Source organism: Oryctolagus cuniculus, chromosome 12 (assembly GCF_964237555.1).
Source record: "Oryctolagus cuniculus chromosome 12, mOryCun1.1, whole genome shotgun sequence".
NCBI lineage: Eukaryota > Metazoa > Chordata > Mammalia > Lagomorpha > Leporidae > Oryctolagus > Oryctolagus cuniculus.
In genome coordinates this window covers 10796237-10818682 of record NC_091443.1, presented here as the reverse complement: position 1 = coordinate 10818682, position 22446 = coordinate 10796237, and the positions used below count along the sequence as shown (strand labels likewise).

At 48.6% G+C, this 22446-nt stretch overlaps 1 protein-coding gene across 2 annotated transcripts in view; it reads left to right on the top strand.

Annotated features, from left to right (window-relative positions):
• The window catches only part of TARS3 (threonyl-tRNA synthetase 3), a 52509-nt gene that overhangs the window by 20712 nt on the left and 9351 nt on the right, over positions 1-22446 (top strand). For both annotated transcript variants that reach the window (XR_011380440.1, XM_051822271.2), the window contains exons 10-15: positions 294-392; positions 3966-4132; positions 7319-7481; positions 11912-12049; positions 15715-15792; positions 15876-15976. Coding sequence is in view for 1 of the 2 variants with exons in the window: in XM_051822271.2 (XP_051678231.2) it covers positions 294-392; positions 3966-4132; positions 7319-7481; positions 11912-12049; positions 15715-15792; positions 15876-15976 (746 nt within the window). In the remaining variant the exon portion in view is untranslated. The remainder of the gene's footprint in view (positions 1-293; positions 393-3965; positions 4133-7318; positions 7482-11911; positions 12050-15714; positions 15793-15875; positions 15977-22446) is intronic.

The following is a 22446-nucleotide window of genomic DNA, read 5'->3' as shown; positions in this document are numbered from 1 at the left end:
CTGGTCTTTTGTGTGTGGCCTCTCCCTGATGTCCACATCCCATGCATGCCAAGCAAGGAGATTAGCAGGAGATAACAAAAGATCCATAAACGCCGAGTTCCAGGCTTGGTACCCATCAGTGTGCGTTGTCATTTTATGTGTGCTCTTAAGTGTAGTTAGGGGTAGGTGGTCTTGAGCCCCCTGGAATGTCTGTTATTAGAAGGTGGAAAGGATGACTGTGTGTCGTGCCCATGCATGTCACGTGTGTGCAGTGAGTACCGTGTGTTTGAAAGGCAGCGATTGTCTCCCCGTAGGAGCAGGAGCTTTTCTTCTTCCACGATGTCAGCCCTGGAAGCTGTTTCTTCCTTCCCAGAGGAGCCTTCGTTTACAGCACACTCATGGACCTCATACGAGTAAGTCTGTTCAGGAAATCCCTGCGCCATTTCCCCTCAGGACACACTGCTCAGGCATTTCCATGAATTCTATTTTACAGCATTAATGCGAACTTTGAGCCTGAACGTGAAATGCTGAATCGTGCTTCCTAATAAAAACGTGGAGATAGTTTCAGTTTTCCTAAGTGTGTTCTTGGGTTTCAGAGGATGCTCCTGTTGTGTGCCTGAGTCTAAAGCACGCAGACTATAAAGATGACGCGTCAGGCCAGCGGGGGTCGGGAGGGCATGTCTGCGGCGGCGCTCAGTGCTGAAGTGCAGGTGTCACCTTCCCAGCCTTGTCCCCAGACGCCGGGGCTCCCTGCTGTCCAGGGCATGACTCAGGGACTTGACAGTGCCAGAGGAGAGAGTGAGGACGCCGCTGTGTGAGATGCCGACCTGTACGTAGCACAGGTTCACGGACTGGAGTCTTCAGTGCTGTAAGCCTGTCATTCGGGGTGACCCGCGGGGACTCCCAGCGTCATGTTCCTTCTCGTGCTGTTACTTCCTGTACCTCATAAGTACCAGGACTCGAACCGGCACCCATGGGGGATGTCGGCACTGCAGGCAGCAGCTTTTCCCACTAGGCCACAGCGCCAGCCTCAGAGGCCACGTTCTGAAGAACTGGGAGTTGGAACTTCAGATACCCGTTTAGCTGGACACAGCTGGACCTGTTACAGTGGATGGCCCAGAGTTTCCCGTGGGAGCCAAGTTCTTAGAAATCTCATCTGTCTAAGGTTGCCATGTTTTATCACGGAAACACTGAATTCCTGCAGACCTAGCGGTCCTTGCTTTACAGTTTCCCCCAGCAGTGGCCGTCAGTCTTCCTGGGCAGGGCTAGCCATGGTCTGCCTGTTTGTTCTACAGCACGGCGAGCCCCACGTGGCCAAGGCTGTCTCAGCTCCAACAGAGCACTCGTTTCCTTGAGTACCAAGATGCATTCCTAAGAGATTCTAAAACTCCAAGGGTAAGGAAAGGATCCTAGAGGTTTCCAGACAGAAAAATGCCATGGATAGAGGACTAGGTATCAGAGTGGCCTGGAGATTCTCAGTGACATAATAGAAAATGTCAGACAGCCAACAATGCCCTAAAAGCAGAAAGCCTAGAATCCCACGCCCTGCCAAGGCAAGGTGACTGCTGGGAGTCCCGTGCCCTGGCGTGGCTGCAGCCTCCCCGGGCCTCCCAGGCCATTGGCACTCGTCCACCTGCTGCCGTATTCTGAAGCACTATGCCGTCATCTCCTTTCCTCTCCTCTTCGTCTTTTTGTAGTGGTAGTTTTGTAAAAACTGTCTTCACGGCTTGGGAAGGGGCCATTTCTGTGAATTGCTGTAGTTTTTAGAATGAGAAATGATGGAGACATCTCCTTGGTTAGCTGATGCTAAGGAGCTATGTAAGAGCCGCCAAGGGCCGGCTCACAGGTTCACGTGCGGCTTCCCTTGAGCGCTTCCTGCAGGTGCAGAGCGAGTGGTCAGGGTTTCCTCAGGGGACTGCTCGGCCTCAGGGCGAGAGCCCCGTCTCCCAGAGCTGGGTTTCCATTGTGCTTCAGAGACAGAAGTTGGTGGCAGGCGGTCAGCTGTATCTCCCCCACTCCAAACCTTTGAGGAGTTCAGTTCTGTGGAAAAGTGATTAGAGTGCAGTGAACATCCATCCATATTTCCTGTACCTGGAGTCATCAACTGGTACCCCGTAGCCATTTTGCTTTCTCTCTCTCTGGTGTGTATGTGTGTGCGTGTGTAGAGACAAACCCACATGCGTTTTTACTGAGAGTTAAGGCAGCCCACATAGTATGCGTGTGTTGGGTAGAGAAATGCAGCCGCTGCCCCTTCACTCACAGTGGGTTGTCCAGTCAGTTTGGGCTACTGTGACAAATGCTAGCGTTGAGGGAGAGTGGGGTTTAATTATAACCCAGGTCCTTGCCTTTTCCTTAAAAGGCAGTTTAAGCACAGACACACATATGGTGCTCAGAGTGATAAACCAGACACACACATGTGGGTGAAGTTGGGAGTCAGCCAGAGAGAGAAGGGGGTGGGGGAAGGGAAGTGGAGAGGGAGACACTCGGCACCTCTCTGGTCCTCGTCCCCAGCGGCAGTGAGAAGTCCCAGAGGTGATGTGGTCCCCTGGGAGGTGTGTGGCTCCTCCAGAAAATTCCGTGTGGAGCTTCACAGCATGTTCTCATGGCAGCCCTTCCCCAGGTCCCCGGTGAAAGCAGGGCATCCTGGGAAGGGGGAATTCTGACAGACAGGATAGACTCACAGGGGCGGGGCCTTGTGGTGGGACCTGCAGCCCAGGTGGCTTCTGCAGCCCAGTTGTACACGTTGCAGGTCTGGGTTGGGAGTGCAGCACGACTGGGTTCTGGGGAGACGCTCTCCCAGGTGCGCACTGCCGACTTGGGCCCTGGCGCGGCTGAAGGAGGCTGAGGGCCTTTTTACATGGGCACCGGTCCCATGCATGAGGGCCATCCCGTTGTGACTGCGTCACCTGCCGAAGGCCCAGCCTCCTCATGCCAGCACTCTGGGGGAGGGAACGTCCAGCCTGGTGCAGGGGTGGCTTAAAATGATCTCTGAACGCCTCAGCAGAGCGTCCGTTCCCGGCGTGACTGTGTTCCGAGTGGTTGGAAACCACTGGCAGCGTGGAGGGGGTGAGAGGCTTGGAGAGTGGTCTGCGGCAGAAATGGACACAGGGTCTCGTTGAATCCAGTCTCTAGAACCAGCTGACGTAGCTGCTCAGAACGGACTGCCAGTCCTAAGGTCTAGAAGTCTGTTGAAGTTTTCTAATTTAGTGCAAACAAAGGGCAGATACAGCGGCCTCCTGGCGGCTGAGACCCAGGCTCTCCACCACGGACTGAGGCCTCGCCCTGCGGAGGAGCAGCAGAGCCGGCCCCTGCCAGTGCGGGAGGTTGCAGTTGCCTCTTTGTGTCCTAATCCTGGGAAATCTTTATTTTTTTTTAACTTTCCCAAACTGGTACCTTGAAGAAGAAAACAGGGTAATATAACTAAGAGCTTCCCTTGAGAAAATTGTCTTCTGCTGTCCCCGGTGACTCATTAGGGAAGCTGGTAATGGGTTGGGAGGGAGAAGAGCCTGCTCACGCCTGCACAGAGAGCAATGGCTCCAGTGTGACAAGTTCAGTTTCCAACTTTGTTTAAAATTAAATCGGTTAAAGCTATGAATACAACGTGCATTCGGGCTGATTAAGGGAGAAAATGGCCTCCCACGTCATAGGGAAACTGCCCTCTGTTCCTCGAGGATGTGGAGTTTTAGAATTTGCAGTACAGCAGGTTTGTCTCTACATTTCTTATTTCAGTGACTGATTTTTGAAGAATTGGGTCACTGCGTGCTGCGTGGTGTTACACAGTGTAAAACAGCTGTGCCTCGGGGGAATGGCCCTGAGCCCACAGAAAGCTGTTCCTGTGGTCCAGAAACCACCGCACCTAACGCTGAGGATGCACAAATTAACTCGAGACACCATAACAGGTTTAAAAACACTCGCCCAGGGTGTTACTTTGCGTGAGACTGTGATGTGTCCCAGCAGGTTTTAACGTTAAGGCCTTCGTCTTAAAGGAGGAGTATCACAAGCGGGACTTCCTGGAAGTGCTCTCCCCCAACGTGTACAACAGCAAGCTCTGGGAGACCTCGGGCCACTGGCAGCATTACAGCGAGAACATGTTCACCTTCCGTGTTGAGAAGGAGACTTTCGCCCTCAAACCCATGAACTGTCCAGGACACTGGTGAGTATGACAGAATCAGGTCCTTGCCTAGCAGTCCATAGCTCACTTCCTCATAGTTCGCTTTTAATACAAGGGGGCTTCAAAAAGTTTGTGGAAAAATGAAATAGAAGAAGTTTAGGGGCAGGTGTTACGGCACAGGGAGGTAAGCTGCCACTTGGGATGCCCACGTCCCATTTTGGAGTGGTTTGGGGCCCAGCTGCTCTACTTGCAGTTCAGTTTTCTGCTATGTGTTCTGGGAGGCAGTGGGTGATGGCCCGGTAACTGGGACCTTGCCATCCATGTAGGAGACCCAAATGGAGTTCCTGGCTCCTGGCTTCAGCCCGGCCCACTTCTGGCTATTGCAGGCATTTGGGGAGTGCACAGGTGACTGGAAAATCTCTCTCTGTCCATATCTATTGCTGTGCCTTTCAAGTAGATGAAAATACACACTTTTTAATTTAAAAAGATAAGTATATTTTGGTGCCAAAGATTTTTTTAAGTCCTCTCGTAGTTTTACATGATATACATTTTCCATGGGCTTTTTGAAGACCCCTTGTGTTATTATTTTGCTTTTTGCAGTCAGGGGGTTGCTTTAATCTGAAAAGTACTTGCCAGTCATCATTACCAAGTTCTTTCATGCTGGAAATTAAGTTTATCCTTGAAAACACGTTTGATCCTTGGCAGACCTGGAACGTTAGCTTGAAACCATTGAGGTTTTTTGTGCTTCTTAGAGGATAATTTTGTATATCAATTTTATGTCATTATAACATCTGTCTTCCTAATAGTAATACACTTCAGACGTACATATTTGCAGACATTGAGTTCTTAGGTACTGTGTGGGTTGATTGTAGCAAGGTCAGTGAGGTCGTAATCGATGAGTTCCTGGAGTCACCTTTCCCCCATATTCAGCATCTCTCTAAGACCTAGATGCATCTTACCATTATGTCACAATTCAATTAATAGGCTGCTTTTCCTGCTTAGTGGTATGTGAACCAAAGGTATGTCCATGAAAAACTGCAGTTATCAGAGGGTGGTCTGCAAACCTTGTAAGACGAGTGCATTTTACAGCTGGAAGTGAATGAACAGAATTCTGCACACACACAGATCCAGCTGTTACGGCTTTGTCCCATCAGTACACAGGTGTCTGTAAGTGACCTCAGAAGCTGAGTGTTCAATCTCTGAATAGTGAACAAAGTTCTTTGCTTTCCTCAGTAAAGATTTAAAGAATTTCGACTTCAAGGTGATGTACTTAAAACTTTAATATTATGTAAACCAATGGGCCAATAATCTCTCACCTCTCTTTTTTTTAAGATTTATTTTATTTATTTGACAAGTAGAGTTACAGAGAGAGAGAGAGAGAGAGAGGGAGAGAGGGAGAGGGAGAAAGGGAGAGGGAGGGAGGGAGGGAGGGAGGGAGAGAGGTCTTCCTTCCATTGGTTCACTCTCCAAATGGCTGCTACGGATGGCGCCATGCCTATCCGAAGCCAGGAGCCAGGTGCTTCCTCCTGGTCTCCCATGCGGGTGCAGGGCCCAAACACCTGGGCCATCCTCCACTGCTCTCCCGGGCCACAGCAGAGAGCTGAACTGGAAGAGGAGCAGCCAGGGCAGAATCTGGCACCCATATGGGATGCTGGCGCCACAGGCGGAGGATTAACCTAGGGTGCCATAGTGACGGCCCCTCCCACCTCTCTTTGTAGACAAATGGAGCCTAAGCCACTGCCTCCCACTTTAAACCCAGCCCACCTTCCCATTAGGTGCCACTTTAAGCTGTGGCCTGCAGTTTTACCTGGGAGCAGGGCTGAACAAGACCGGACCGCAGTTTTATGTTTCTGTGCTCAGAATGAGGGAGGACAGCATGGGGGACTTGTGGTGATGGGAGTGGGAGCCGGGAGTGCTTTCCGCAGGTGACAAGTCTTCAGCCAAAGTGAATGTTTGTGGAGTGCTTCGTGTGCTTCGAGTGCTTCAACACAGTGTGCGGCACCCTGGGGCTCGTGAGCAGAGGGGCAGGGACGTGCTGATGCCCTCAGTTGTAAAATGCGCAGCAGTGCTGGGGCAGAGGCGCGTCCGGGCTGCTCTGCGAGCCCTGTGGGAGGACAGGTCCCCAGGGCTTCACTGAGGAGCCGTTGTGAGGACTAGAAATGAACTTCACAGGGAGCAGCAGCAGAGAAGAAGAGCCAGACAAGGTTGTTTCTCAGAGTTCTAGCGCGATGTGACGTCAGAGCTCAGTAAGTCACGGAGCAGCTTTAACTCAGCCATCTGTGAACCAGAGTAAGGAGTGTGTAAAGCTTGAGGCTTGGGGCCGGCGCCGTGGCTCACTAGGCTAATCCTCCGCCTTGCGGCGCTGGCACACCGGGTTCTAGTCCCGGTCGGGGCGCTAGATTCTGTCCCGGTCGCCCCTCTTCCAGGCCAGCTCTCTGCTGTGGCCCAGGAGTGCAGTGGAGGATGGCCCAAGTCCTTGGGCCCTGCACCCCATGGGAGACCAGGATAGGTACCTGGCTCCTGCCATCAGATCAGCGCGGTGCGCCGGCCACAGCGGCCATTGGAGGGTGAACCAACGGCAAAAAGGAAGACCTTTCTCTCTGTCTCTCGCTCTCTCACTGTCCACTCTGCCTGTCAAAAAAAAAAAAAAAATCTTGAGGCTTGGATTAGTCTGTTTTCGTCACTATAACAAAATACCTGAGGCAGGCTGACATGGAAAGAGAAGAGGTTTGTTTAGCTTACAGTTCTGGAGGTTCAGGGCTCTGTGTCTGGTGATGGCCTTCTTGCTGGTGGAGTCAGAAGGCAGCGCCATGTGCCCTGTGGCTGTAGACAGGGAGTGTGTGTGTGTGTGTGTGAGAGAGTATGTGTGTGAGAAAGTAGGTGAGAGTATGTATGTGTGAGTATGAAAGGATGTGAATATGTGTATGTCAGTGTGTGTGTGTGTGTGTGTGTGTGGTCCCTCTGCCTCTTTGAAAGCAACAGGATTCAGTCATGGGGGCTGTGCCCTAGTGACACTGTCTAACCCTGATCACCTCCCACAGGCCCCTCTGGTAAACACCATAGCTGGATTAAGGTCCACCCTCTCAGTACCTCCCCATGCGGATTACATTTCATCACACGGAGCCACTGAACCACTTCCAAACCATGGCAAGGCCTAATTGTAATGTCCAGCTGTGTGGATGAGCCCTCTTCTCCTCTGTAAAAGCTGTGCTGTTTCATCTTTTCTAGTCTGATGTTTGCCCATCGTCCACGGTCCTGGAGGGAAATGCCTGTTAGGTTTGCTGACTTTGGAGTTCTTCACAGAAACGAGCTGTCGGGGACTCTGAGCGGCCTGACCCGCGTCAGGCGCTTCCAGCAGGACGACGCTCACATCTTCTGCACCGTGGAGCAGGTGCGGCAACACGGGGTGGGCGTGGCTGTCACGGTGTCACTGTGCGGCCCTGGACACAGTGCTCCATTGTGCTGGTCTCGGGCTGAGGATCCATTCATCTCTGACATCTGCGACTCTGAGCTGGGTCAATATGATCTCCTGACATGAAACATATTTTTTCATGTGGCATCCTCTATTTTATTAACTTAAATTCCATTAAGTGGAATACTTTAAGGGATTCGGTGTGTTTTTTGTTCAGTATTGCCTAGAACATAGTTTACTTTTTAGTACAAAGATTGTCGTGCAAAGAGTCACTGTAGGAGCTGGCATTGTGGGGCAGCTGCCACCTGTGATGCCAGCATCCCATGTGAGCACCAGTTCCACCACTTCCAGTCCGGCTCCCTGCTCGTGCTCCTGGGAAAGCAGCAGCAGATGTCCAACTCTTTGGGTCCCTGCTACTCCTGTGGGAGACCCAGATAGAGTTCCTGGCTCCCGCTTTCATCTGGCCCATCCGAAGCAGTTGTAGCCATTTGGAGAGTGAACCAGTGGATGGAAAATCTCTCTCTCTCTCTCTTTCTCTGTCTCTGTCTCTGTCTCTCTCTCTGTAACTCTGCCTTTCAAATAAATAAATCTTTTTTGGCTGGCGCTGCTGCTCACTTGGCTAATCCTTTGCCTGTGGCGCCGGCACCCCAGGTTCTAGTCCCGATTGGGGGACCGGATTCTGTCCCGGCTGCTCCTCTTCCAGTCCAGCTCTCTACGGTGGCCCGGGAGTGCAGTGGAGGATGGCCCAAGTGTTTGAGCCCTGCACCTGTATAGGAGACCAGGAGGAGAAACCTGGCTCCTGGCTTTGGATCAGCACAGTGCGCCGGCCATGGTGGCCATTTTGGGGGGGGGGGGGTGAACCAATGGAAGGAAGACCTTTCTCTCTGTCTCTCTCTCTCTCACTGTCTAACTCTGCCTGTCTAAATAAATAAATAAATAAATCTTTTTTAAAAAGTAAGGGAGTCACGATCAAAAAGTTTGACCACATTGATAATTATAGAACAGAAGCAGAATATACATTTTGAAAGTACACATAGGATATTTACCATGACATTCTGGGCCATAAAACAAGTTTTAAGAAATTTAAAGGGACTTTAGTTAAAACGTTATCTGATCTTTTGGAATTAAAGTAGAAAATAACAAAAAAGCTGAGATTTGGAAGACCCCAAATATGCAAAAAATAAATAACGCACTTTTAAATACCTCATAGATCAAAGAAGAAACCCAAAGGGAAATTAGAATATATTATATAATGAACAAAGTTGGAACATGACAAAATTTGTGGAATGCTATCAAGATGGTGTTTGCTTGGGGCATTTTTGGTACTGAGTACCTACTGGGAAAGAAGAAAGATTTCGGATAAACCCCCTCAGTTTCTGCTTAAGGAACCAGAAGAGAAAATCAGAGCCAGTGTAAGCCCAAGAAAATGATGGAAGAACAGAGCAAAAATCATTGAACTAGAAAAAAAAAATCCAGAAACTGATTCTTTGAGAATATCGCTAAAATTGATAAACCTTTATTTAGGCATACAGAGAAAAAAAGGGTATAAATTTAAAATACTAGTCATGAGAGAGATGTCATTACAGACTCTATAGATATTACTTTATTTTTTTAAGATTATTTATTTTAAAGAGCTACAGAGAGGCAGAAGCAGAGAGAGAGAAAGAGAGAAAGAGAGAGAGAGAGAGAGAGGGGGGAAGGGGTCTTCCATGGTTCACTCCCCAGATGGCCACAATGGCCAGAGCTGTGCCTATCTGAAGTCAGGAGCCAGGAACCTCCTCTGGGTCTCCCACATGGGTGCAGGGGCCCAAGGACTCGGGCCATAGCAGAGAACTGAAATTAGAAGTGGGGCAGCTGGAACTCGAACAGGCACCCATACGAGATGCTAGCACTGCAGGTGGCGGTCTTATCGGCTATGCCACAGCACCCGGCCCAGACTCTGTAGATGTTAAAGAGCTAATAAGGCGATGTTATGAACAACTTTATCCCAATAAATTTAACATCTCTCAGCTGAAGTGAACAAATCTTTAAAAAATACAGATTATCAAACTCCACTTGGGAAGAAATAGGTAGTCTGAGTAGTCCTGTATGTACTATAGAAATTTTGAATTAATAGCTAACCTGCCTACAGAGAAAGCTGCAGGCCCAGGTAACTTCACTAGTGAATTCTGCCAATAATTAAGGAAGATGTAATTCTTAAAAAAAAAAAAGAAGTTTGTTTATTTGAAAGGCAGAGTTAGAGAGATCTTCCATCTCACCCTCCACATGGCTGCAGTGGTCAGAGCTAGACCGATTGGGAGCCAGGAGCTTCTTTGGAAGGATTAACCAAGAGAGCCACGGCACCAGCCAAATTCAATAATATTTAAAACATGATAATATATCTTGATCAAGTGGGCTGTATCCAAGGAATGGAAGATTAGCTTAACATTAGAAAATAAACTATTGTAATTCACCAGTTAACAAGCTGAAAAAGAGAAAACATGATTTCAGTAGATTCCTGAAAAGGCATTTGGCAAAATCCGATGCCCATTTCTCATTAAAAAACAAACAAATAAAAAAACTCTCAGAAACTAGAGATGACAGAGAACTTTGCATCTGTGAAGAACCTCTCACTGTGCTGCTCAAATGCTTTCTCCATGGACCAGGAACAAGGAAGCGAAATCCTCTCCTCCTGTTACTAACGGCTGGGGATCCCATTAGTGTGGTCAGGATGGAGCTACTGGGCATCGTGGCCGCCTATGCAGAAATCAGATGGGAACGACAAAAAGGTTATTAGAACTAGTGAGTGAGTTTAGGAAAATTGTAATATGAGTTATCAGTATATAAAAACTAACTACTGTGTCATCTCAAGCTGACTGTTACAAAGGTGGGGGACGTACACAGTGGAAACTACAAGAGAAAGCCCGAATAAACGGAGAAATAACCTTGTTCTTGGACTGGAAGTCTAAACTAAATACTACTAAAATGTCAGTTCTCCCCAGATTGATCTGTAGAGTTAGTGCAGTCCCAAGCAATGCTCAGACTTCTTTGTAGAAATTGACAAGCCGATTCTAAAATTTGTATGGAACTCAAAAGAAGCTAGAAAAGGTTAAAAAAAAAAAGCTGTGGAAAAAGAAACAATAAAAAGTAAGAACATTAGAAGGCTCACTGTGCTTGGTTTCAAGAATTATTGTGAAGCTACAGTGATTATAACAGCGTAGTATTGTCATCAAGATAAATAGGTCAATAGTACAGAATAGAACCCAGAAGTAGGTCTACATTTATATAGATAACTGGTTTTTATTTAGATTCTTAACTCCTTCCACTATGCAAATGGAAATGTAAAATGGCCTAGATGTAAAACCTGAAAATAACAAAATTTCCAGAAGAAAAATTGGGGAAAATCTTTGTGATCTGGGGTTAGGCATCGCTTTCCGGTTCAGGTCACCATCCTCTCATTCCTCGGCTTTTACCCTGCAGCTTCCTGAGGGACCTTCAGTCTTGCTAATCCATTTCCTGTTCTGGGAAAGAACAGACCCGGCCAAGTTCATCCCTTTGTTGTACCTGAAGCCAGTCCCTGAGAAGGCCACACACTGAGAATTTGGAATGAGTCCTTCACTAGCTGGTGGCCCAGAGGAGACGCAAGATCTCTGCCACCCCCAACCCAACCCCACCCCACCCCATCCCACCCCACCCCACCCCACCCCGAGCATAGACAAGGCTCAGGCTTTTAAAGCTGAAAACCACAGTTGCATCTGGGGAAGAACAAATGGGAACAAGGTACTGGGGAGTAGCATTTGCCCGTTACTGTTTTACAGAACAACTGCAGGTGCTGTTCAGAACTGTTGAAGGCGCTGAGCCACACCTGGGTTTTGAGAAGTCCCTGGTCACAGTGGAGATGGGGAGAGCGGGCGGTGAACATGGGGCCATGGGGCAGTATGGAGTCCCTGCAGTTCCTCCTGCCCCTGCCCCTTCCCGAGCTTCCGTCCATCGGCTCCCCGTTGCCTACTTTGAAGCCTTTCCCTTCCTCTGGCCCCTGCTGGCTTCCGCCTGACCACCTGCTGCCCTCCCTCCCCTGCCCGTGCAGTCCGCCTCTCGGGTCCCGGGCCTCCACCCTCAGTACTTCCCTGCTCTGAGAGCGCTGCCCTGCCGCTCCACGGGAACCCTCGTCCTCTGGCGCTTCTGCTGCTCCTGTGCACCGGCAGTGTCCTTCACCTGCGATGCCATTGCTGCTGCTGCAACGACAGGAGCCTCGGCAGCTGCACGTGCCCGGCACGCACAGGAAGGGTGGAGTGGGCATTGGAGGGCGGTCTCCACAGCGACCCCCAGGGCCCCGGTAAAACAGGCCTGCCTCTGACTGAGAAGAATCATTGTATTTGCAGAGTGCCATAATGAATTCCATTTGAATATTTCTTTTGCTCTAATTTCAGATTGAAGAAGAAATCAAGGGGTGTCTGCAGTTTTTGCAATCCGTTTACTCAACATTTGGCTTCACTTTCCAATTAAACCTGTCCACAAGGCCTGAGAACTTCCTGGGAGAGAGCGAGATGTGGGCTGAAGCTGAGAAGGTGAGGACAGACACAGCACTCACCTTTCCTTCTCCCCTCCCTTGCCAGGGGAGCGATACTTTGTCATTGAAATTTTGGAAGTGACGAGATAAGTGTGCAGGTGGTAGAATGCGGTTATCCGGGTAGCTTCCTAACTAACGATAATAGTAATACTTTACATTTGTTTCACACTTTCAAGTTCTGTCAAGCTTTCATTCATATTTTTTTTAGTGCCAATCACTAATACCCAGCATGAGGTTTTAGAAGAATTCTGATTTGCAGGAACTTTTGGTTTCTGCAGATTTTTTTTGGCAGCATAAGTTATTCTATGTTTTTTTTTAAGTTTTTATTTAATGAATGCATTTTTCATAGGTACAACTTTAGGAATATAGTGGTTCTTTCCCCCATACCCCCACTTCCACCCTGATTCCCATCCCACCTCCCTCTCCCTCTCCCATCCCCTTCTTCATTATGGTCCATTTTTAGTTCAATTTTATATACAGAGGACCAACTCCATGTTAAGCACAGATTTTAACAGTTTGTACCCACACCCACCCACCCCCCCACACACACAACATATAGAGTACGGTTTGAGAACAAAATTTGAAGTTAACTCTCATAGTACAACTCATTAAGGACAGAGGTCTTACATGAGGAGCAGGTGCGCACTGACCTCTGTCGTTATTTTAACAATTGACACTCTTAGTTATGACCTCAGTGATCACCCAAGGCTCTTGCCATGGCTGCCAAGGCCGTGGAAGCCTTTTGTGACCATAGACTCCATCAGTGTTTGGACTCAGCCATAGGCAAAGTGGAAGTTCTCTCCTCCCTTCAGAGAAAAGTACATCCTTCTTCGATGGCCCCTTCTTTCCACTGAGGTCTCACTGAGATCCTTCGTGTAGATTTTTTGCTGCAGAGTCTTGGTTTCCCATGCCTGAGATGCTCTCACAGGCCTTTCAGCCCGACCAGGAAGCCTTAAGGGCTGATTCTGAGGTCAGAGTGTTATATACAGCAAATGTCATTCTAGGAGTCTTCTGCAGATGTTTTAAGCCATCGTCCGTAGAGTCATCTTGGTCTGCCTCGTGGCGTCCCAGGGTTGTGCATTCTAAGTGCAGACACACACGTCTGGTGCTTGGGTCCCACTCACAGGCAGCACCCACAGTGCCGCCCTCTGTCTGAAGACCCCCAGGCGCAGGTGTCGCCTCACAGCTTTGAAAAACTGAGAGGAAGGAGCTCCTCATGCTGCCGCCTTTGTCTTACTCAACATGAACTGGGTGTAGTGTGTCTCCCATGTTGGCTTTTGCTAGAAACGAGGATGGCATTATGGCCAGGCTCCCTGCCTGCCCATCGGTTCTCCTCTGTAATACTCAGGGAGCTGAACACACACCAGCAGGAGTAACAGAGAAATGCTGCTTTCGTGGCGTAAAACCTGAGAAGTGCGGTGTTACTAACCTGAGTTATGTTTATGATACAAGGAGTTACAGAGGCCTGCAGAGGCTGCCTAGAGGCCATGTAGACCTGAGATCTGAATGGGGCCTGTTCCTCCATGCCCGTCCCAGGTTTTTCTTCCATGTCCACTGCATGGAGGAAGAAGGTCTAATGTCCCCACCCCAGGAGGGACACAGGGTCAGTTTACCTGCCAGCCCCGTGGGAGCAGGAAGAGGAACGAGGACTGGGCTTGGCTCCGGAGCCTGTGTTCCTGCGTTCAGGCGTGGGCTCTGTGAGTGCAGTGGAGGTGGCTGCTGCGTGTCAGGACCAAGTGTGGAGTGGTGATGGTGGTGGCCTGGTGAGTGTCTTAGGGGAAGCTCCTGCTTCGGAAGGTTACATGGGCTGCAGTGAAACCATTTTCATGAAGTATTGGGCACAGTACTCAGTACTGCGCACACGTAAGTGTCCAGCAGGTGTTGGTGTCAGTTACTGTCCAGCCACGCCCTCGCTCCCACCGTTTGGAGCTGGCTGGGTGTGGGGAGCTGAAAGAGGGCTGGGCGGTGTGGGCCGGGCGTCTCCCCGCTCGTGCTCCATTTGATCGGATGCATTCAGCAGTGCCGCAGCCATGCCCAGCTCACCAAGGACTGTACCGTGCACCAAGGGAAGGGCATTTCCTACCCGGTAAAGACCACCGCTCCGGGAGTCAAGGAGACGGGCATGTGGCCCCTGTCTTCAGCGTCTCTGAAGTGGCATCAGAGATGTCCCTGGCGTACAGCTCAGGTGTCCTTAGCTTTGGCTTCTTAACCGTGGCTGCTCCTGTTGGCCTTCCTCTCCCTCTGTGCCTATAGGCCCCGTCACTGGCAGTGGCCTCTGCTTTACACTCTTGCCTGAATGTGGCCTTTCTTGGGCTTGTGGATTCCCCAGGAGACCCCGCCTTCCGGGTGTCACTAGCGACCTGCAGAGGCAGGGCCTCCTCCTCTCCCCAAGAACCGAGCAGAGCAGGGCGGCTGCCTCTCTGGAGGGGGCTGCCCTTGGTCTGAAGGAGAGAGGAAGCTGCTCCTGGCGGGTGGATCTCAGGAATGAGCTCCTGTCTCCAGACTGCTCCCGAGGGGACCTGGGGAGCCACGCCGTCCCCAGGGAGGGCCAGCTGCAGCCCCATGAGGCGCCAGGAGCTGGGATGCTGACCTGCACTGGGGTGCTGGTCTGACCGCGTTCTGGCCAGGACGCAGGACATGGCCCCGTGCTTCCCAGAGAGCTGTGATCACAGGAGGGCCAGAAGGCTCAGCGGCTCCTTAGACTAACGCCCGTGTGGGCAGCCACTCCCTGCAGAGCAGGCTGCCTCTCCGCAGGCTCAGCTGAAGCTCCCGGTGAGTTAGGCAAAGCCCAGCGTGGGGCCTCCCGCTCCTGCCCCCTGAGCATCGAAGCCCTCAGTAGCTGCCGCCCTCAGCTGTACAGAGGAGAGGAAAAGCAGGAGAGAAGGGGGAAGGCCTGTGTCTTGGCCTTGTCTCCACTGTGTGCAGCGTGGGAGAGACAGGCTCTGGTGCCCGTTTCTGGAGGAGGAGCAGCAGGCCTCGGAACTGGTGGGGGAGGCAGACGCTGGTTAGTGTGTAAGGCAGAGGCAGCCTTGGAAGAAGGCCCAGGGTCCCTTCTCTGAACTCGGACCTGGAATTCACTGGAAAACTACTTCCTCCTCCAAGTGGACAGGTGCTTCTTGACGGCACGTGTCTCCTGATTGTCATGTTGTCCCAGCTCAACTTCACTGAACGTAAAAGATGCCCAGTGAATGTCTATTGAATTGAATATTGCGTAATTAAGATTTATGATAACTCAATTATTCTGTTTAGTTTACTTTTGTGAGTTACATGACAAAAAGGTAAAATTACACTGATGGGCCGGCGCCATGGCTCACTAGGTTAATCCTCCGCCTGCGGCACCGGCACCCTGGGTTCTAGTCCCCTTTGGGGCACCAGATTCTGTCCCACTTGCTCCTCTTCCAGTCCAGCTCTCTGCTGTGGCCCGGGAAGGCAGTGGAGGATGGCCCGGGTGCTTGGGCCCTGCACCGGCACAGGAGACCAGGAGGAAGCACCTGGCTCCTGGCTTCAGATCAGCGCAGCGCACTGGCGTAGTGGCCATTTGGGGGGTGAACCAATGGAAAAGGAAGACTTTTCTGTCTCTCTCCCTCACTGTCTGTAACTCTGCCTGTCAAAAAAAATACATTGATGGAGAAGTTATAAATGTTCTCTTCTTCCAAAAAATAGCAACTGCAGAATAGCTTGGTGGAATTTGGAAAACCATGGAAATTGAACCCAGGAGATGGAGCATTTTATGGCCCTAAAGTAAGTAGATCATATGCTTTGAAAATGACTATACTTATAAGAAAAGTAAAACCTGTCTCTAACAAACATTGTTTAATTTCCAGATTGATATAAAAATCAAAGATGCTATTGGCAGATACCATCAATGTGCAACAATTCAGCTGGACTTCCAACTGCCTATTCGATTTAATCTCACATATGTTAGGTGAGTTACTGAATGTGATAAATAATAGAGTACTAATACTTGAGTAGTTTGTCATTTGAGTATTATAAATACAGAAGTCTTAGTGAATGTCTAGCCTACTGTATACTCAGCATACAGTAGTGCTTTAAGAAGTTCATGGAAAAATTAAAAGATGTTTATTTAGGCCGGCGCCGCGGCTCACTAGGCTAATCCTCCACCTTGCGGCACCGGCACACCGGGTTCTAGTCCCTGTCAGGGCGCCGGATTCTTTCCCGGTTGCCCCTCTTCCAGGCCAGCTCTCTGCTGTGGCCACGGAGTGCAGTGGAGGATGGCCCAAGTGCTTGGGCCCTGCACCCCAGGGGAGACCAGGAGAAGCACCTGGCTCCTGGCTTCAGATCAGCACGGTGCGCCAGCCGCAGCGCGCCAGCCGTGGCGGCCATTGGAGGGTGAACCAACGGCAAAAGGAAGACCTTTCTCTCTCTGTCTCTCTCTCTCTCACTGTCCACTCTGCCTGTCAAAAAATAAAAATAAATTAAAAAAATAAAGATGTTTATTTAACAAAAATTTTGGAATTCATGCATATAAGGAGCCTTCCAAAAGTTTGTGGAAAAAACTGAAGCTATCAACTTTGCACCAAAATAAAACTCTTTTAATTCCATTTCCCATAAACTTGTTGAAGTACCTCACACACTTGTTTATCTGCTGGTGATCTGGTTGGGGAACAGCTTGAATTTCCTGAGGCCATGGTCAGGTGCGGGAAGGAAGACAAGTTCCCATAGCATCAATGACCTCAACAATGTTACACAAAACACTGCCCAAGCTCTGAACTCCCTGGAGACAGCTGGGGAGAGGTGATGAAGAGCTGGCACTGGGTCTGTGTCTCTAGGATGAGTAAGTAATCTCCCGGAGAAAGCAGGGGAAAGAGGCCACGTCATCACTGCAAACCAGTGACTTCTGTTTTAAAAAGTCTCTTAGCATACACTGACGTTGGCTCTGTGTGTGTGTGTGTGTGTGTGTGTGTGTGTGTGCAAGTCATTGAGTTTTAACATGTATAGATGGAACGCCCGCCTCCTCAATTGGGATTCAGCCCAATCAACTTAGTATCCATTAATATGGTCCTCATCGTAATTGTTTTGTCCTCTCTGGAGCATCACATAGATGGAGCCACAAGACTGGCTTCTTCACGTAGCATCAGGCCTCGGAGACCCACCCATGTCCTTGCACGTCTCTGTCCTTTGATCCTGGTGTGCTGCTGTGTGAATGCATCAAGATGTGCTTACCTAGTCGTTCATTCAAGGGCATTTGGCTTGTTTCCAGTTTGTGGTGATCATGAGTAGAGCTACTGTAAACATAGGTGTGTAGGTTTTCATGTGAATGGAAGTTACTGTTTCTTTAGGCTCAGCACCTAGAAACGGGTCATGTAAGTGTATGTTTAACTTTTTGAGAAACTGCCAAACCATTTTGCTTAGTAGCTGTAGCATTCTGCAGTGCGTGAGAGTTCCAGACTTGTCTTGTCCAGTTTGTTTACTGAGCATTCGATAGGGGTGGAGTAGTATTCATTGTGTTTTGTGTACCGTTAGTGGCTAATGTGTTAACATCTTTTATGTATTTATTTGCCATTCATATGTTCTCTTTAGTTCAGATCTTTTGCCCATTTTAAAAATTCGGTTATTCATTTTCTTAGTGTTGAGTTTTGAGTGTTTGTTATATATTCTCAGTACAAGCCTTTGATAGACATGTGATTTGCAAATATTCTAATCTGTAGCTTGCTTCTTCATTTCTTGCATCTTAATTTTGCCATTCATCTAGGTTTTCACACCAGTGAAATTTACTTTGTAAATGCTTCCTTTTGTGGACCCTGTTTTTGGCGTCGTGACTGCAAAGCTTTACCTAAGCACTGGTTGTGAAGATTTTCCTGCATTTTATCTTTGAAATTTTCTACTTTTATTTATTTTTTAAGATTTATTTATTTGAAAGGCAGAGTTACAGAGGGGGAGAGAGGGATCTTCCATCCACTGATTGTCTCCCCAAATGGCTGCAATGGCCAGAGCTAGGCTGATCCAAAGCCAGGAGCTGGGAGCTTCCTCTGGGTCTCCCAGTGGGTAGAGGGGCCCAAGCACTTGGGCCGTCTTCCACTGCCTTCCCAGGCGCATCAACGGGGAGCTGGATCAGAGGTGGAAAAGGAGGGACATGAACTTGCACAGATAGGGGATGCTGGTGCTGCAGGCGGCGGCTTTACCTGCCACACCACAGCACCGGCCCCAAGATGTTCTGCTTTTAAATTTTAGAATAAATATCTAGAAAATGGATCTAACATATGCTTAGAGTTAATTGTTGTGTATAATGTCAAGTTTGAGTTAGGGTTCATTGTATTTAGAAATCTAATTGTTCTAATACCATTGTTGAAATGACTGTTCTTTTGCCATTCATTTGATGTCTTTATCTTTTTTTTTTTTTTTTTGAAGATTTACTTATGTATTTGAAAGGCAGAGTTAGAGAGAGGGAGAGGCAGAGAGAGGGAGCTTTCATTCCCTGGTTCACTCCCCAAGTGGATGCAGTGGCCACAGTGGCTGGGGCTGGACTAAGCCAAAGCCAGGAGCTCCATTGAGCTCCATCTGGTTCTCCCACGTGGGTGTAGGACCCAAGCACTTGGACCATTTTCTGCTGCTTTCCCAGGTGCATTAGCAGTGAGTGGGACTGGAAGTGGAACAGCCTGGACTCGAACCAGTCCTTGTAAGGGATGCTGGCATTGCAGGCAGAGGCTTAACCTGCTGCAGAACAATGCTGACCCCTTGATGTCTTGTCTTTTTGAAAAACCAGTTTGATGTACTTATCTGGGTCTGTTTCTAGATTTTCAGTTCTGTTATGATCCACTGACTATCCTTTTATCCATCTGTACTGCCTTGATGATTGTAGCTTCGTGTAGTAAGTCTTCAAATGAGGGAATGTGAATTCTTTATTCTTCTTCAGAATTGTTTCTATTTGGATTGTTTTGCTTTTTTGTTTGTTTTGCTTGTTTTTGTAATTTACCAAACATAGTGGTGAGAATTTTGATTTGAATCACATGACTTCAGGAGGGCAGTTTGGCCAGAACTGATAACTACTTGGAGAATTCCAGCCCATGACCTCCTTCGGTTTTGTTCCTCAGTTTTTCTAGATTTCAGCATGGAAGTCCTAGGAATATCTTGTTAGATGTAGCAGCGGTTGTATGTGTAGAAATATCCAAGTATGTCACTTTGGGGAATGAGCGTAAATGTTATTGTAGTCCTAATTGTTTATCCATGTTTTCACTGCTTGTATTAGTTCTAGAAAAGTTGTGTTTTTTTTTTTTTGTTTTGTTTTGTTTTGTTTTTTTTGCAGAATTTCCTGTAACTAGTCATACCCTCTGCAACTGAGGACAGCTTAACTCTTCATTTCTGATTGCCCTCCCTGGCCATATTGCACTGGCTAGAACTTCTAGCTGAACAAGTAGGTTAGTAATAGCTGGATTTCTGAATGGTGACCTAGTGCTGTGCTAAAATAAGAGGGATGAAAGGGACACGCTTACTTTGTTCTCAGTCTTAGGAGAAAAGCATACAGTGTTTTGCCATTAAATATAGCATTAGGTATGGGTGTTTCGTACTCTTTCTGAAGTTGAAGAAGTTCCTCCAATATTTCTAGTTTTCTAGGAGTTTTTATGTTATTATTATGTGAAGTAGGTATTGAGTTTTGTTAAATTATTTTTCAGTATAAATTGATACGATCTTGTGAGGTTTCTTCTTTAACATGCCAATATGGTGGATTGCATTGATTTAGAATACTGAACCAGCCTTGCATGGCTGGGATGAACTCATTTGGTTATGGAGTATCACTGTTGCTAGATTCAGTCTCCTAATTATTTGTTGAGGATGTTTGAATATATGTTCATGTGGGATATTGAGCTGTAGTTTTCTCGTATTATCTTTGACTGGTTTCAGTATCTGAGCGATACTGGCCTCATAAAACAAGTTAGGAAGTGTTCTCTTCTTTTTGGTTTTATGGAAAACATTACTAGAATTGGTGTAACTTCTTTTTTGGGTGTTTGGTAGAATTTGCCATTGAAGCTCTAGTATTACAGGCTTCCTATTGGAAGATTTTAAACTTTGAGTTTATTTTATGTAATAAAGAGAGGATAATTCATTTTATCCATAGAATCCTTTCTTTTACATCTAAAATACTTGAACAATTCATTGAAAGTAGGACTGAACAATTCATTGAAAGCTGAACTGCTGGCAGTGAATTGTCTTAGTTTTCCTTTATGTGAGAATGTCTCGTTTTACTTGTGTTCTGAAAGGATACTTGGAGAATTCTGAGATGGTAGTCGGTGTACTTTCAGCACTTCAAAACCGTTGCTCCATGTCCTTCCGTCCTCATGGTTTTGATGACGAGCCTGCACCGTTTCTCCTTCTATGTCATGTGTCATTGTCCTCTTGCTCTTTGTCTTGGTGTTCTGCAGTTTGATTGTGATAGGTGTGACTGTGGACTGGCTTGGGGGTGTGCTGGGCTGCTTAAGTCTGTAAGTGACATATTTTGCCAAAATCGAATAGTTCTCAGCCATTGCTTTTTCCTGATTTTGGTGGGACTGTACTTTTTCTTCTCTGCTGAGACTCAGCTGACATGAATACCTGACCCTTAGCTTTAGTTTCAGTGTTCTGAGGTTCTGTTTGTGTTTCATTCAGCGTTTCAGATTGGACACTTTCTGTTCTTCTGTCTCTGAGTTCACTGATACCACCCTGTCATTTCCTTTGTCCAGTCAGTGACTTTCTCTAAATCTGTCGTCGTATTCTTCGGTTCTAAAATTCCTGTCCTTCATGTTTTCTGTTTCTGAGATTTTAATCTCCCTGTCCACTTCACCCTGTGTCCACCCTGACTTCCTGGTCCTGGTTAACGCCCTCATTGGCGTCCTCTCACTGCTGGACTGTGCTGTTGTTAGGGGGAGGTTAGGGATGTCTTTGCAAATTGAGATTTTCCTCGTGGTTCCTATGCCAAGTAATTGTGAATTGAATCCTGGAAATTTTGATTATGATATTTCCTAATGAAAGTATTGGTTTCTCTGTGGTAGCATCAGACTGCCCAGTTAGGTTCTGGTTTCCAACCTCCCTTCTGTGGGCTGTGGTTCGCATGTCAGGTCAGTAGTACTGATGGGTAGCTCTGTCCTGTTTGCACGCCACCCAGTGGTCAGCTCCCAAAATTCAGTAACATAGGCCTTTTGTGTGCAGTTCAAAGCTCTGCCTGTGCAGCTCGGAGGTGAGGCCGAGTGAGTTCACGGTAGCTCTTTTGAGCTCCTGCTTTTGTTGATTCTCCTGACACATTTGGTTTCGCTGGGACCAGAAAGCTGGGACTTATGCCCTCACTCCACCAGGCTGTTTCCATGACTGCCTGTGTGGCAGAGAGCGGGCTCGGGAGGCTGGAGATGGGGAAGAAGCAGTCGGGAAAAACCCCACGGCCCCGGGACCGGGAACGGACCCCTGTTCTCGGAATCTTAGGTGCCTGTTTATTCTCTGCTGTGGGGGCACGTGAGTTGGGGAGAACAGAAGACATCCAGGACCCCTGCTCTCCCGTTGTTTCTATAACTTAGAGGAGTTACCTTTCTGATCCCTCGGTCAGAAAATGAGGGTTCCCCGGAAGCTTTTCCTGGGCTGGCCTTTGAATGTAGACCACAGGAAACTGGAAGGCAAAATTACAGGAAATTCTCTGCTGGTTTGGTGGTCCTTCCATTTCTGGTCTTCTCCTGCAACTGCTTGTTACCATGGCATTCTCGAGGTTCCCATGTAGCTGCCCCGTGCATCCCCACCCCCCACCTCCGCAGCTGTTTCATTCAGTGAGAGAGACAAGCGGACCAGGCTTACACCATCATAACAGGAACCAAACCAGGCATCAAGGCCATCACCGTGATCAAGTAAGGACTCTCCCAAGAAAGTAAGGGAGCCAGGTGTGTAGCCTAGGGATAGGATGCCCACATTCGGTGTTGGAGTGCACAGGTTCAAGTCCTAGCTCCACTCCATGTTTTCCTGCTCATGCACACCCTGGGAGGCAGCCAGTGATGGCTCAAGTACTTGGGCCCTGCCACCCATGGCGGAGACCTGGATTGAGTTCCTGGCTCCTGGCTTCAGCCTGGCCCGGCAGTGGAGAGATCTCTTTCCCTCACTCTCCCTCCTTTTCTCCCCCCTCCGCCTTCCCCTACCCCTCCCTCTCCTCTCCTCCACCCCATTCCTTCCCTTCTTAGATAATCACAATTTAAGAATAGAAAGCCGGCCGGCGCCGAGGCTCACTAGGCTAATCCTCCGCCTAGCGGCGCCGGCACACCAGGTTCTAGTCCCGGTCGGGGCGCCGGATTCTGTCCCGGTTGCCCCTCTTCCAGGCCAGCCCTCTGCTGTGGCCAGGGAGTGCAGTGGAGGATGGCCCAGGTGCTTGGGCCCTGCACCCCACGGGAGACCAGGAAAAGCACCTGGCTCCTGGCTCCTGCCATCGGA